This window comes from Pituophis catenifer, unplaced genomic scaffold (assembly GCF_029215685.1).
Source record: "Pituophis catenifer annectens isolate HBS135680 unplaced genomic scaffold, rPitCat1.0.hap2 SCAF_4, whole genome shotgun sequence".
In the NCBI taxonomy this organism is placed as follows: domain Eukaryota; kingdom Metazoa; phylum Chordata; class Lepidosauria; order Squamata; family Colubridae; genus Pituophis; species Pituophis catenifer.
The window spans coordinates 6904417-6918791 of NW_027256884.1; the positions used below are offsets into that span (position 1 = coordinate 6904417).

The 14375-nt window shown below is 42.4% G+C and overlaps 1 protein-coding gene across 2 annotated transcripts in view; it reads right to left on the minus strand.

Moving 5' to 3' along the window:
- DIAPH3 (diaphanous related formin 3) overlaps positions 1-14375 on the minus strand; it is a 115370-nt gene that overhangs the window by 96803 nt on the left and 4192 nt on the right. For both annotated transcript variants that reach the window (XM_070943960.1, XM_070943961.1), the window contains exons 2-10: positions 13334-13408; positions 13168-13237; positions 10347-10483; positions 9105-9210; positions 6434-6544; positions 6057-6175; positions 5086-5202; positions 1882-2000; positions 595-659 (exon numbers count right to left, since the gene is read on the minus strand). In XM_070943960.1, the coding sequence (XP_070800061.1) occupies positions 595-659; positions 1882-2000; positions 5086-5202; positions 6057-6175; positions 6434-6544; positions 9105-9210; positions 10347-10483; positions 13168-13179 (786 nt within the window). In that variant the 5' untranslated portion in view covers positions 13180-13237; positions 13334-13408. The remainder of the gene's footprint in view (positions 1-594; positions 660-1881; positions 2001-5085; positions 5203-6056; positions 6176-6433; positions 6545-9104; positions 9211-10346; positions 10484-13167; positions 13238-13333; positions 13409-14375) is intronic.

Consider the following 14375-nt stretch of genomic DNA (forward strand, 5'->3'; position numbering starts at 1 on the left):
GTAAGTAATAACTGGAGGTAATAAATGGAGTAATTGAGTAATAAATGGATGTCACAGATTCGCCATCCAGGATTTAGGAGAACTGATAAAACTGATTCCTTGTGGGTTTTTTTTTTTTTCCTTAGTGGAATTTCTCGAACCATTTCCTCCCTGTTTCTTCTTATCCTAAAAACCAACATCCTTTGGTTTTGCATCCAAGAAAATGGAAGATGAACGATAAGAAGAGGACGTGCAAACATTGCAACGGATAAATCCACACTCCAGAGTACAACAGTTAAAGGCTAGGAAAGCACAATAAAACAGTTCGATCAATCTCTTGATCCTTTAACTGAAAATAGGGCCTCCAGCTGTGGAGCAGGGCAGCAGTTCACTACCACATTTCTTTCCAGCTGTTATGTTTTAGTAAAGGGGGGGGGGAATGGCCAATATTTTGATTCACAAAGCTAGGTTTTAAATTAAACCTAAAAGCCCAATCTCTATTTTTGTTGTCTTTTCTCTTGTAAAAAAAAATGATTTTATTTTAAATCTCAGAGATTGCAAGACAGTTGGGCATGAACACGGAGAGGCTTGTGAATAAAACTTCTCTAAAGTTACCTTTTTCAAGAATTCTGAAGCTTTTCCTTCAAGTTCTTCCATTTTCTTCTGTTCAATACAGATATCTAGCAGAAAACAGCCTATATAAATCTTCTGGATAGCTTTTTACTGACTGGCCAATCTCAGAGAGAACAGTCAATAGCATGAGTAAAATTTATGCCAGTTTGTACCCAACCCTAAGATCAAGCAAAACTGTAAAGCAGTGTTGTCAAGAAAAATGCATATTTACATCACTTCCATTAATGACTGACAGCTGTGCTGTTAGCTTCAAACGGCAATGACTGAAGTTTTCATAAAACAGCTTTAAAACATTGGGATCACTTTTAACTGGCTATAAAGTCTGTAGAGATTCTCAGTCATCCAGATCATGGTTGTCCCAAAGGTGCTTTTTCAGGAGGCAACTGGACTTTCTTGTGTTTTTCCCTTTTGAAGACATTTTGCTTCTCATCCAAGAAGCTTCTTCAACTCTGACAGAATCCTTCCATTCCCCACTATTCTGTCAGAGCTGAAGAAGCTTCTTGAATAAGAAGCGAAATGTCTTCAAAAGGGAAAAACACAAGAAAGTCCTGTTGCCTCCTGAAAAAAACACCTTTGGGTTTAACTGACTATAAGCAAATAAGCAAACTATTGGCTCCAAGAATATTTTGGGGATAAGGGTTCAGGAAGTGACGATGCAAGCCAAAAAATAACAGTTTGGAAGTATTTTCTTCATAGGTATCAGAGATGTTTAGCAATTACAATACTGTGTGTGACCAACCATACGCTAAATAAATAAATAAGCAATTACATTATTGATTTTATGTTTATGTTTATGTTTACTAAACTTCTATACCGCCCTTCTCCCGAAGGACTCAGGGTGGTGTACAGCCATATTAAAACAAACATATACTCACAAAATTTAAAAACAATTTAAAATAAATATATAAATTTGGATTTTGATAGATACTCAAGGAAATGCTATTTGTAAGTGTGTCAAGATCATGAAAATATATATAGCAAGTATGCAGCTAAACCAATAAGAAAAAAAAAAAAAGATTTATTGTGGCTTATTACCAAGTATATATACATGCAGATACAACTGGCAAAAACTAATGTACATCATTAGAGAACATTTCCTGAATTTAATTTCTGGAACTATTCATTCATTCATCACATTTATGTAGCTTCCTAATTCATATGTGGCATACAATAATAACGGTCCCTATGAAATCTGGGATTAGCAACTCCCCTTTTTAAAAAAAATGTGATCTTTTATATGAGTATAAACAGGGAATATGAAATACCTACCCAGTATGTGACTGAAATTTATATCCAGCCTTTTTCGATAACTAAAATCTGGGTCCAGACCACTTCGATGTAAGACTACCTGTGAAACGCACTCTTCGATTAACTTGAAATACAAAGGCCTAAAGAAAAGACAAGAAAAGTATGTATTTTAATTTCACGCTTCCAAGGCGATATTGCTTTTAATGTGGGGTGACATGTTAGCAGTATTCCCGTACTTGAGGTGCTGCCACAAAGAGGAGGAGGTCAAATTATTTTCCAAAGCACCTGAGGGAAGGATAAAAAACAATGATTGGAAACTAATCAAGGAGAGAAGCAACCTGGGATTAAGGAGAAACTTCCTAACAGTGAGGACAATTAATCAGTGGAACAGCTTGCCACCAGAAGTTGTATGTGCTTCACCACTAGAGGTTTTTAAGAAAAGACTGGACAGCTTGTCTGGAATCGTATAGGGTTTCCTGCTCGAGCATGGGGTTGGACTAGAAGACCTCCAAGGTCCCTTCCAGCTCGCTTAATTTCAGTAGATGTATCTTCTAAATCCAGCTGACCACATGGAGTGGAGAGTGAGGGTTATTTATACCCTCTCTTGGGCCTTGCCCTTGAGCTTCCTGTTCCTGTGCAAGAAATGTATTCTATTGGTTTTTGTAGGGGTCACTGCTTACTTTATAGGCTGTCTGAGTCGCCGGCTTGGTTGAAGCTTGCTGGATGATGCAATGAAGGGACTTGTTGTGCCATGTGGTGAGCTCTGCTGCTAGACGGTAGAGGGCTAATCCTATTATGTCCTGAGGGGTCATATCTTAATCCCATCACCCTGGAGCTGAAGGTCTTTTGTCTTGTAGATAGGCTGGCCCAGTCCTGCTGGGGCTATCAAGAAAGGTGGGGGCTGTTTTCCAAGAGCATGTTTCCCCTTTAGGGAAATGTAATATTTTACCTTTTTTAAATATTTCCCAAAAAATTTCATTCTTCTAGGAGAGGGGTGGGTGCTAACTTTGTACAGAGGGGAGACATCTTCTGAAAGGCAGAAAGCAGCCTCAGTCTTCCTGCTATAGGAAAACACCCTCAAGCAGAAGCTTGGAGAGGCTAGTCTTTAGGAATGGGTATTTTGTATCCATTCAGGAAACTGGGCCACACTATTCATAAACAAAGAACAGAAACTCTAAATAAGCAACACAAAAGGCAAGGAACGAAAGCTGACAAGATTAGCTCAAGATTAGCTCAGACAAACAAAAACACTTAGGACAGTGATGGTGAACCTTTTTGGCATCGAGTGCCAAAAAGTTCACGCGGAAAAGTCGCGCACATGCGCTCGTTGGGGCCGAGCTCCAGAAAAGCCGAATTTCTGGGTTCTAGCGCACATGCGCGCCTGACAATCAGCTGGCCGGCGTGCATGCACAGGCCAGTTTTCTGCACTGCCGTGCACATGAAGGGATCGCGCTCCAGAAAAGCTGAACTTCCAGGTTTTAGTGAACATGCGCGCCCGATGATCAGCTGGCCGGTGCGCATGCGCAAGCCAGTTTTTGGCACTGCCGTGCACATGATGGGATCACGCTCCGAAAAAGCCGAACTTCCAGATTCTAGCGTGCATACACGCCTGACAATCAGCTGGCCGGTGTGCATGTGCACACCGGTTTTCGAAACTGCCAGGCGCAAAAGACAGCTAATCGTCATGCGCACATGCGCTCCAGAAACCTAGAAGACAAACAGGCAATGCCATAGGTTGGTTATCACAGACCTAGGATTTGCACTTCTCCTCTTGCCTGTAGAGCCAGCCATGACCCTTAGATGATCCTATAGGAATCTGGCCACAAGCCATTAAAATATTAAAGGCCATATTTTTACAAAGGAACAGGCATCTCAATCACAAAGCCTCAAAGAAAGTATAAAACCCCACCTACTCTCAACCTCATTCATCCACCTCAGAAACATGCTGCTGTCATTCGTTTCTGGCTACCAAATAAACAGAGATTTCCTTTCCTGCGGCCTGCCTCCATTTTATTTCCAGCGTATTTCTCCCGGCTTGGAACCAGAGCTAATTTTTCTTCTTCCAACAACTGCTTTTTTTTCTGTGAACGAAAAGTGGCCTAGGCAGGATTCTCTTACAATGTTACTCCATAATGATGTGATCTTGCAAGGTAAATTGAGAGAATAACTGGCCCAAAGACGAACCCCCCCCCCGCCGCAGTAAGATTTTTATTCAAGAAGGTGGAGTAACATTAGATGTCACTAATCAAACGGCAGCACTTTGCAGTACTCGCCTATCATAACACCTACTCAAAAAAAAAAGTCACTTTTTTTATTCAAACTTCCTACCTGTGTAATTTGCATAAAAGCAGAAGAGGCTATTTCCAGAAAATCAGTTTGATTCCACCACAAAAATCTTTCTCAAAACCATCACTTTGTATTATGATATCCAGGGGTGAAATGCTCCCGGTTTGAACTGGATCGCCCGATCCGGTAACAATGGTAGCGGGTGGTTCGGAGAACCAGTAGCAAAAAATCCCTGCCCCCCCATGCCCAGCTGAGCCACGCGATCATCAGAGGTTTTTTTTTTTTTACTTTTAAAAGTATTTTTTCTAAAACCTCTTTGGCCGAAGAGGTTGTAGAAAAAATGGTTTTAAAAGTTTTTTTTAAAAAAGTTGGCCACGCCCACCCAGTCACATTACCCCCCCCACCAAGCCACGCCCACAGAACCAGTAGTAACAAATTTTACATTTCACCACTGATCATAACTATTTATTTATTACCAAGCCCAAATTATGAAAACTCAGCTCATTATCGTGCATTATCAAGGCAGCCTTTATCTGGTAAATTTTTCCACTCTCGCGATTTCATTTTTGAGGCCAAGAAGACAAATGTTAAATCCAGAGGGCACATACACAGGGCACCCACATCTTTCTTCTGACTCCACTGAACAAAGGTAACAACTGAAGATCTATTTCTATATTTTGAGGAGCTACAAGTTTTTTTTAGGAACGTGTCAACTCTTGAAGAATCAGAATTTTTCTCTCAAATTAGGCTGGCCTTCTTGGCCTGCCCCATCTGGCTTGACAGATGTTACTTCTAAATTCAGATTTATTTGAAGGTCTTCTATAAAACTAAGACACCGAAATAAAATCTGCAACAGGTTGCATGATGTTTGTTACTTCGTGACAAATATCCAGATAGGAGCTTCAGCAAATTTTTTGTACCGTACGATTGTTTCCTTACCGTATAAAATTATCGTTTCGTATCAGCAAGAGGTGTTGCAGTATAGAAAGGAAGTAGTTTTCTGCGCTTGTATCCTTAACGGTATTCCACACTAAATTAAAAACATCATTTGCATCAGTGAACAAATTAAGGATAGAATATTTCAAATGGTTTGCGAGTTGTAGATATATTCTTCTTTTCAAGACCTACTTAGATTTTTGCTGAAATTATGTAAAATTTTTAAAATTCAATCGGTGAGGAAAACTGATTTACCGTATTTTTCGGACTATAAAATGCACCAGAATATAAGACGCACCAAGATTTCGAAGAGGTAAACAAGGGAAAAAAGTTTTTGCCTTCCTGGGCCTGTTTTTCACAAAAATGTTGGTGCGTCTTACACACCGAATGCAGCTATTTTTTGGCCTCCCGATACCCTGCCCTGCGTGTCCCGTTTTTGCCAAAAACAGGCCCGTTTTACACAAATACGGGACCTGTAGAGGGCTTGGGAGGCCTGCAGAGTGCTCATGGGGGCTGGGGAGGGCAAAAACATCCCACGTTTTTGGAAAACACAGTCCCATTTTTGGCCTCCCAAACCCCCCACGCGTTGTGTTTTTGGCAAAAACGGGACACTCGGGGCAGGGTTTCGGGAGGCCAAAAATGGCTGCATTCGGTCTGTAAGACGCACCAACATTTCCACCTTTTGGAGGAGGGGGGGAAGTGCGTTTTATACTGCGAAAAGTACGGTATGTTTTTGACTACAAAATGAGTCATCTGCCACAACCAATTTTGTTCCAGAACAACATAGCAATTCTTACATTTTATCCAGGATCCCAAACTTTAACTATCACCAGACGAGGATTGCCAAAGTTTAGTTTTACCATATAAATTGAGTCAACTAAGAATCAAACAACAACATCACAATTTGGATGCTGGCTACAAAGTCTGGTTTAATTGATTGCAAAATTCCCATTTTTTGGTTCTTTAAAGGATATTCGAATTCTGATCTGATGTCATCTAAGCGGTGATAAAATTCAATCATATCTTCTTCTTTGTGTTCACTGAATACTTTCAGCTGGATATCCAAAGCTTCATTCTTTATGCATCTCAGCAGCTGCGGTGGGAAAGCATCAACAGTATTGTAATTACTAATTGCCTCTTAAAATGAGTTATTTTGAACAAAACGCATGTATCCAAGGCTAATAATTTGGGGGATTTACGCTATTCAAATATGTACTTTGCGAAACAATTTTTACAGGAGGCAGTTTGCTCTGTCTTAATAAAAAAACAAATAAGTCTACAAAGCATTTCACATGTCTTCTCATTGGAATCTTTTTAATTTAAATATTAATTCAGGCGTACACATACTTACCGGCAGTCGCTCTTTTAATCCACAACGCATAAATTCATTCCGAATGTGGAGTCTGAAGTCCAAATCGTCAGGAGTTGTAACCAAGGCATTGATGAACTGCATACAGGCTATCTACAAAATGCAAAAACTTTAATCTGCACGATTTAGCTGGCCTTCATTGATTTGTAGCACTAGCACTTAGATTTATATACCGCTTCACAGTGCCTTACAGCCCTCTCTAAGCGGTTTACAGAGTCAGCATCTTGCCCCCAACAATCCGAGTCCTCATTTTACCGACCTCGGAAGGATGGAACGCTGAGTCAACCTTGAGCCAGTCAGGATTGAACTGCTGGCAGTCGGCAGTATATAGCCTGAAATGTTGCATTCTAACCAATGTGCTTTTATGGTTGTTGTCTTCATAATATGCCCTCAGTATGAAACATCCAGAGAAAACAGACACCTCTGGCATAGCCAACAGTAACTTATTATTTTATTGCTATGAACATTATGAAATTGTTATGTCATGAACAAATGTGTTAAATGTAAAATAATGTTATTCAAAAGAGAACAGCTATATCATTTCAGGGGATTATTAAACGTTTCCATTGTTTTTTCTGCCAAAAAACAATCATCAACTTTAGAAGTGATAATGAACACTTTAATTTTTATTTTGGGGATTTAATGGAGTGTGTCCCAAAAGTGCTTTTTTTTTTCTCCAAGACGCAACTGGATTCTCTTGTTTTTTGTTTTAAGACGTTTCGCTTCTCATCCAAAAAGCTTCTTCAGTTCTGACAGGACAGTGGGGAATGGAAGGATTTGCATTCCTTGCAGACAGCTGGTCATTTGCATCCTTTTAGGGGGTCATTGAAGCACTTCCATTCCCCACTATCCTGTCAGAGTTGAAGAAGCTTCTTGGATGGGAAGCGAAACATCTTCAAAAGAAGGAAAAAAAACAAGAAAGTCCAGTTGCCTCCTGAAAAAAGCACCTTTGGGATACCCATAACCTGGATGACTGAGAATCTTTACAGACTTTTAACGGAGGTTAGGTTTTACAAATACTGGATAAACACGATTTCCAGTGCATTATTCTCTATTTAAAACAACATATGGTGTTTAAAACAACAGAAGATGCCTCTGGCATTACAATTAAAAGAACTTTATGGGTTAAAATCAAAATGTGATTTAATTTAATTTAATTAATTAAATTTATATGCCGCCCCTCTCCGAAAACTCAGGGCGGCTCATAATACATTTAAACAATCATTATAAAAAGACATTGAAAAATTAAAAACATGAAAAACATGAAAAACTCATTCACACCATTCATGGCCGGATCTCGCCAGATCGCAAGAGCGAGATCAACGGCCCCAGGCCTGCCGGAAAGTCTTCACCGCTTTTCGGAAGGCCAATAGGGTGGGGATGGTCCGGACCTCAGGAGGTAATTGGTTCCAGAGAGCTGGGGCAGCCACAGAGAAGGTCCTCCCCCACGGGCCCGCCATCCATCATTGTTTAGCTGACGGGACCCGGAGGAGACCAACTCTGTGGGATCTTACCGGTCGCTGGGAGCTATGCGGCAGAAGGCGGTCTCGAAGATAACCTGATGATGCTATTATATTTCCTTTAGGTTAAGTCTTTCGAAGTCAGACTTAACATTTTGGGCACCAGGGATCAGTTCTCTGGTAAACAATTTTTCCAGGACGGGGAGTGTGTGTGTGTGTTTGTGTAGTGGTTTTGCGCACTACCCAGATCCTGCGCATTTCTCAAATGAAATTTTGCTCGCTTGTGCAGACCAGTTCCTAACAGCTCATGGCCCGGGTACCAGTTCACGGCCTAAGGATTGGGGTCCCCTCTTCTAGATGACATAGAAAGCTAGTATATTTTGGAAAGGTATGTCTAGGTTAAAGTCAGTGGTGAAATGTAAAATTTGTTACTTTGTGGGCGTGGCTTGGTGTGTGGTGGTGGGGGCTAATGTCACTGGGTGGGTGTGCCCAACTTTTTTTTTTTACTTTTTAAAAGCATTTTTTACAACCTATTCGTCTGAATAGGTTGTTAAAAAATGCTTTTAAAAGGTTAAAAAAAAAGGCTCTGATCGCAGGCCACAGCTGAGATCGTCAAGAGCCTTTTTTTTAAACCTTTTAAAAGCAGGAAGTAACGACACGCGGGTGGGTGGGCGGAGCCTTGCACCATCGCTACTGGTGCTCTGAACCACCTGCCACAATCGCTACCGGATCATCCGATCCGGTCTGAACTGGGAGAATTTCACCCCTGGTTAAAGTGATTTAATAAATCTCCTCTGCTGAAAAAGGAAAAGCAATTAACGGCACCTTTCATAAATAAAAAAAAAGGAACGCAAATTCCGAAATCGTGATAGTGTAACTGCTTAAATCTTAATGTGTTGGTTGGTCAGGTTGTCGGTCCATGTTAGTCAGTTGGTTGATCGCCGATATTATGTAACTGTAAGTATCTATGCAGTTGATTTTTTTCCCCCTAACCTGGCAAATGTTTAACTACAGAGGCGGCATAGGAGAGACTATTCCCAAATTCTAAGTGTAATAGTCAATTTAATGAATGAGCATTATCTAGTTGCATCCAAGGTTGAATAATTGTCCCGGAATTCTCTTTTTCTTCAAGTATGCTTACTGCATTAGTTACATTTACTGGTTTTAAAACACCATCAAAAAACATTACTTACTTGCAGGTGGACTGAATTTTCCTCGAGACCCATCAGAATGGGGCCAAATCGGTCAATACCTCTCTCTTCGGCTTCTGTGGTCAAGGCTTTCAATATTTTTTCCAGGCTATGGAAGGAAGGAAAGAAGGGAGGGAGGGAGGGAGGGAGGAAGAAGGGAAGAAACAAAAAAGGGAAGGAAAGGATGTGAAATGGAAGGAAGGGGAGGAAGGGACAGAGGGAGGAAGGAAAGAAGGAAGGAAAGAAGGGAGGAAGGGAGAGAGGAAGGAAGGAAACAGGGATGGAACAAAAAAGGGAAGGAACGGATGTGAGATAGAAGGAAGGGAGGAAAGAAGGGAGGGAGGGAGGAACAAAAACGGGAAGGGAGGGAGGGAAGAAGGGAGGGAGGAAGGAAGGAAATAGGGAAGGAACAAAAAAGGGAAGAAAGGGAGGTGAGATGGAAAGGAGGGAGGAAAGAAGAGAGGGTGGGAGGGAGGGAGGAAGGAAAAATGGAACAAAACAGGGAAGGAAGGGATGTGAGATGGAAGGGAGAGAGGAAAGAAGAGAGGGTGGGAGGGAGGAAGGAAGGAAAAAGGGAACAAAAAAGGGAAGGAAGGGATGTGAGATGGAAGGAAGGAAGGGAGGGAGGAAGGAAAAAGGGAAGGAACAAAAAAGGGAAGGAAGGAAGGAAGGGAGGGAGGGAGGGAGGGAGGCTTATTATTAAACTAAACAGACACAGATACTTCAGTCTCACACCTTAAATACATCTATTTCAAGGGGCTTGCAATAAATCATCAAGCACTATTTCCCAGAAACCCCCAATCACCAACCATTCCCAATGGAGTTCACCTTCAGGGAAATTCCCACCCTGGAACAGTTGTGTTGGGAAATCCTCACTAGATCACAAAGCAAAGCATCTGTCGAAACACATCACCTCTACTTTGAGACCAACCCCTTAAAGCCTAGACAACCCAAAACTAGAAGTGGGTAGAGATATTTCTGTGGCCTTGGAATTCTTCCCCAAACCCATCTGGAAGCAGAGAATATTTACAAAGCCTCTTCTGAAGGTTACACAGATAATCCGAATATAGTCTTTCGTGTTGCTGGGTGTATTGTTACTTTCAGAACTGCTGGTTCTTTCAATCAATTGCAGCCTTTTCTGTTTAACGCCATTTGTTTCCAATGAAAAGCCATGATTCAATTCCTTTAAAAAAAAAAAATTGTTCTACATTAATTGGCTACCCACGTCGGCAATGTTAGACTTACATGTTTTCCTCTCCAATGATGCATATCGCAGACAGAAGTTTAACTGCATCAGTCATCATGTTGATGTGTTTGGGATCAATGGTTTTGGCCAGTAAAGAAAAACTTCTTTCTTCGCTCATTATTCTCTCCAAACCGTACTGAAAGTCAAGGAATAAAAATTAGCAGGAAGCAGAAGGGGATGGTTAACAAGGTGCATAGATGCAGACAGTTAGTTGCCATGTTTTCATATACGTCTCGAGAAAATGTATGAAATCCTACAAAATTATGAAGAGCTTCAACGGGTGCTTCCACAAGAGGTCAAATTAAGTTGACTTAAATGCTTTTTCTTTTCATTTAATATGTTTTCTTCCTTCTCCTCTCACTTGCATATATATTGTTTTTACAACTCACTTCTGTTATGCTGTTAACTCATAACATATACCAGTGATGGCTAAGCTTTTTGCCATCACATGCCAGGAAGGGGGGGGGGGGGCAGGGGAGGTTCGCACGCACGCGTGCCCATACCCATAATTCTATTTGCCCCTCACATGCGCACGTGACCACCCCTCCCCTCCCGCCGCCCTTCCCCCCCGCCCCGCTCTTGGCATGTGATGGCCCATTTTTCTTTCTCACCTGGCTCCAGATCCTCTCTATGCATCTGGGGAGGGCGAAAACAGCCTTCCCCACCTCCTTGGAGGCCCTCCAGAGGCCCGAAACGGCCCATTTCCCAACTTCCAGTTGGACAGGAAGTGATGTTTTTTGCTGTCCCCAGCCTCCAGAGACTCCCGGAGCTAAGCTGGCGTGCCAGGCGACATGGCTCCACGTGCCACCTGTGGCACGCATGCCATAGGTTCGCCATCACGGATATATACTGTACAGCAGAGGTGAGTTTCAACAGGTTCTGACCAGTTCTGGAGAACCGGTAGCGGAAATTTTGGGTAGTTCGGAGAACCGGTAATAAAAATTCTGACTGGCCCGGCCCTGATCTATTCTCTGCCTCCCAAGTCCCAGCTGACCGGGAGGGAATGGAGATTTTACAATATCCTTCCCCTGCCACGCCCAAGCCACGCCCACCGAGCCACACCCACAGAACCAGTAGTAAAAAAAATTGAAACTCATCACTGCTGTACAGGCAGTCCTTGTCTTACAACCATCTCTTTCCCACAGGTGCTTTTTCAAAGGGTCACTGGACTTTTTGGTTTTTCTTTGAAGACGATTCGCCTCTCATCCAAGAAGCTTCCTCACTTCTGACTGAATGGTGGGGAATGGAATGATTGATACTCCTTGCAGATAGCTGGTCATTTGCATCCTTTTAGAGAGTCGTTGAGGCCACTTGGAGGTTTATCTGTGTCCACAGGGTCGCCCTTAAAGAGGCCATCTATGTCAAAATTGAGCAGCCCTCTCTCAACAGAGGGGGAGGGATACGACATCATCTATCTCCAATCTACAACCCAGGCCTTTCAACAGTTCCAAGAAGGATCCACACCCATTTGCACACCTCAGGTGACCCTGAAGACACAGTGTTCTGCCCCAGGTACAGACCCCAAAGAACGCAGCACACACAAAGTCCGTTCAAACCTTAGTTTACTAAATAAACCAGTTTTTTACAACAACAGCTGTTAATTACCTGCATTAACAGCCGCCAAGAATTCAAAGAATAATACTGAAAGCTTCCTGTGGTTGGTAGAATGCCCAGAAGCAATTTGCAGGAAGCTGATAAGATAAGCAAAACAAGACATGAAGGTATGTGAACGAAGTTGCTTCCTGCAAATTGCTTCAGTCGGTGTTCCTCCTTAAATAGGCTAAGGGAGTGGCCAATTAGCCCCAAGCCTTACTCTCGAGGAGACCTCCTCCTGAGGAGCCACCCTTGCCTTTTGGCAGCTCTGCGCGCCCGTGCATCGAGAAGAGGCTCCTCCTCTTCGTCCTCTTTACTTAAGGGAGCTTCTGGAGGTTCTGAAGGCCCTGGCTGAATCCCCGTCTCTGGCACCACATCTTCTCCAGCCTCCTCATTGTCTGACTCAAGCGCCAGCTGCACAGGCTGCTGGCGCAGCACCACACCAGCCTCCTCACTGTTGGAATCAGCTACTAGCTGCACAGGCCACATACGGGCCACAACACACAGATAAACCTCCAAGTGGCCTCAACAACTCTAAAAGGATGCAAATGACCAGCTGTGTGCAAGGAGTATAAATCCTTCCATTCCCCACCACCATCCAGGATGGGAAGCGAAACATCTTCAAAAGAAAAACCAGAAAGTCCAGTTGCCTCTTGAAAAAAAGCACCTTTGGGACAACCATGACCTGGATGATTGAGAATCTCCATAGGCAACCATTTCTTTTGTGACTTTTCAAAGTGACTGGACTTTCTGTCCATGGAGATGGTGCAGCGGGCCGTAAATGTGGAAAACGGTCATGTCGTTTTTTTCAGTACCGTTGTAACTTCGAACGGTCACTAAACAAACTGTTGCAAGCCAAGCATTGCCTGTATGTGTACGGTGTCAAACACAAGGCCCGTGGGCCGGATGCGGCCCACGATGTGGTCAGATTCAGCCCGCGGGGCCATCCTGGAAAATGTATGGGAGCGGCCTGCGTCACTTCGGCCCAGTCTATCCAGTGTGAAGAGGGAACATCGGGCCAGCAATTTGGAGAGTGACGTCACGCCCACCCAGTCGGACATGCCCAGTGAGTGGCATCAAGATGGCCACACCCACCCAGTCGGCCACACCCATCGGACCCTGTGAAGTCAACCACAGCCTTGATGCGGCCCTCAATGAAATTGAGTTTGACATTTCCTGCTATAAGCCTTTCAACTTCAAACAATTAAGAAAAATGAGCGTACTGACCTTGTTATTCATAAAAGCTTTTAAGCACTGAATTATCTTGTGCTGTATCTTCTTTAGAAACTTGTCCTGTCTGAACGCAAGAAGATAAAAGACGCCAAAATTATATCATGAATGGTTACCGTCCATCCACTCTTTCTCAGAATTAGAGACTTGTTAGGAAACTTACTGTTTGGTTTCAACCAGTCTTTCCAAGAGGTCCAATAATAAGCCGAGTCCTTCGCGTCCAAAGTTCTCAACCCAACTGCAAAAAAAATAATAATTCTACATTAATCTCTGGCATTGATAATAAATGGATCCAAGCCAATAACCACATACATGCAACATGATAATCAGTGTCTAAATTCTAGTTTCGTTTAGTTTCGGTGAACTATAGAAAAAGGAAATCAATGTGGCAATGGGGATTTTGGAGATGGATACGATATCCATGATAATATAATATACATCTTTATAAAAAAACCATCCATTTTCTCTTTGACTGCCTTCTTGTTTATTATCATATTGCATAACAGAAGATATATCCGAAGCAACATATATTCATATATTCAGTATATATTATTTAACAATGGCACTTTTTAAAATACAGGTAGTCCTCGACTAGCGACCATAATTGAGCCCAAAATTTCTGTTGTTCACGGAGACATTTGTTAAGTGAGTTTTGCCCTGTTTTACGACTTTTGTGAACTTCTCCTCAGTTCAAAAAGTGTCTCAAAGTGTAGGAAGGCAGATCTGCATGTTAACAAGATTTTTTACAGACATGCATACAATAAAGGTGAAATGTCCCTGCAATTCCATATTTTAATGCTACGTACTGGTAGTCTTCGAGTTACGACCACAATTGAGCCCCAAATTTATGTTGCTAAGTCAGAAATGTGTTAGGTGAGGTTTGCCCCATTGTATGACTTTGCTTGTCTCCGTTTTTAAGTGAAACACTGCAGTTGATCAGTTAGTAACCCGGTTGTAAAGTGAATTTGGCTTCCCCATTGACTCTGCATGTCACAAGGTCGCAAAACCGGATCCTCTGACCTCGGGAAACAGCAACGGTCATAAGTACGAACCGGTTGCCACGCATCTGAATTTGGACCACATGATCGTGGGGATGCTGGAAAAGTTGCAACTGCGAAAAATGGTCGTCAGTCCCTCTTTTCAGTGCCGTTGTAGCTTTGGACGGTCACTAAATGAACTGTTAGAAGTCAAGGACGGCCTGTTAC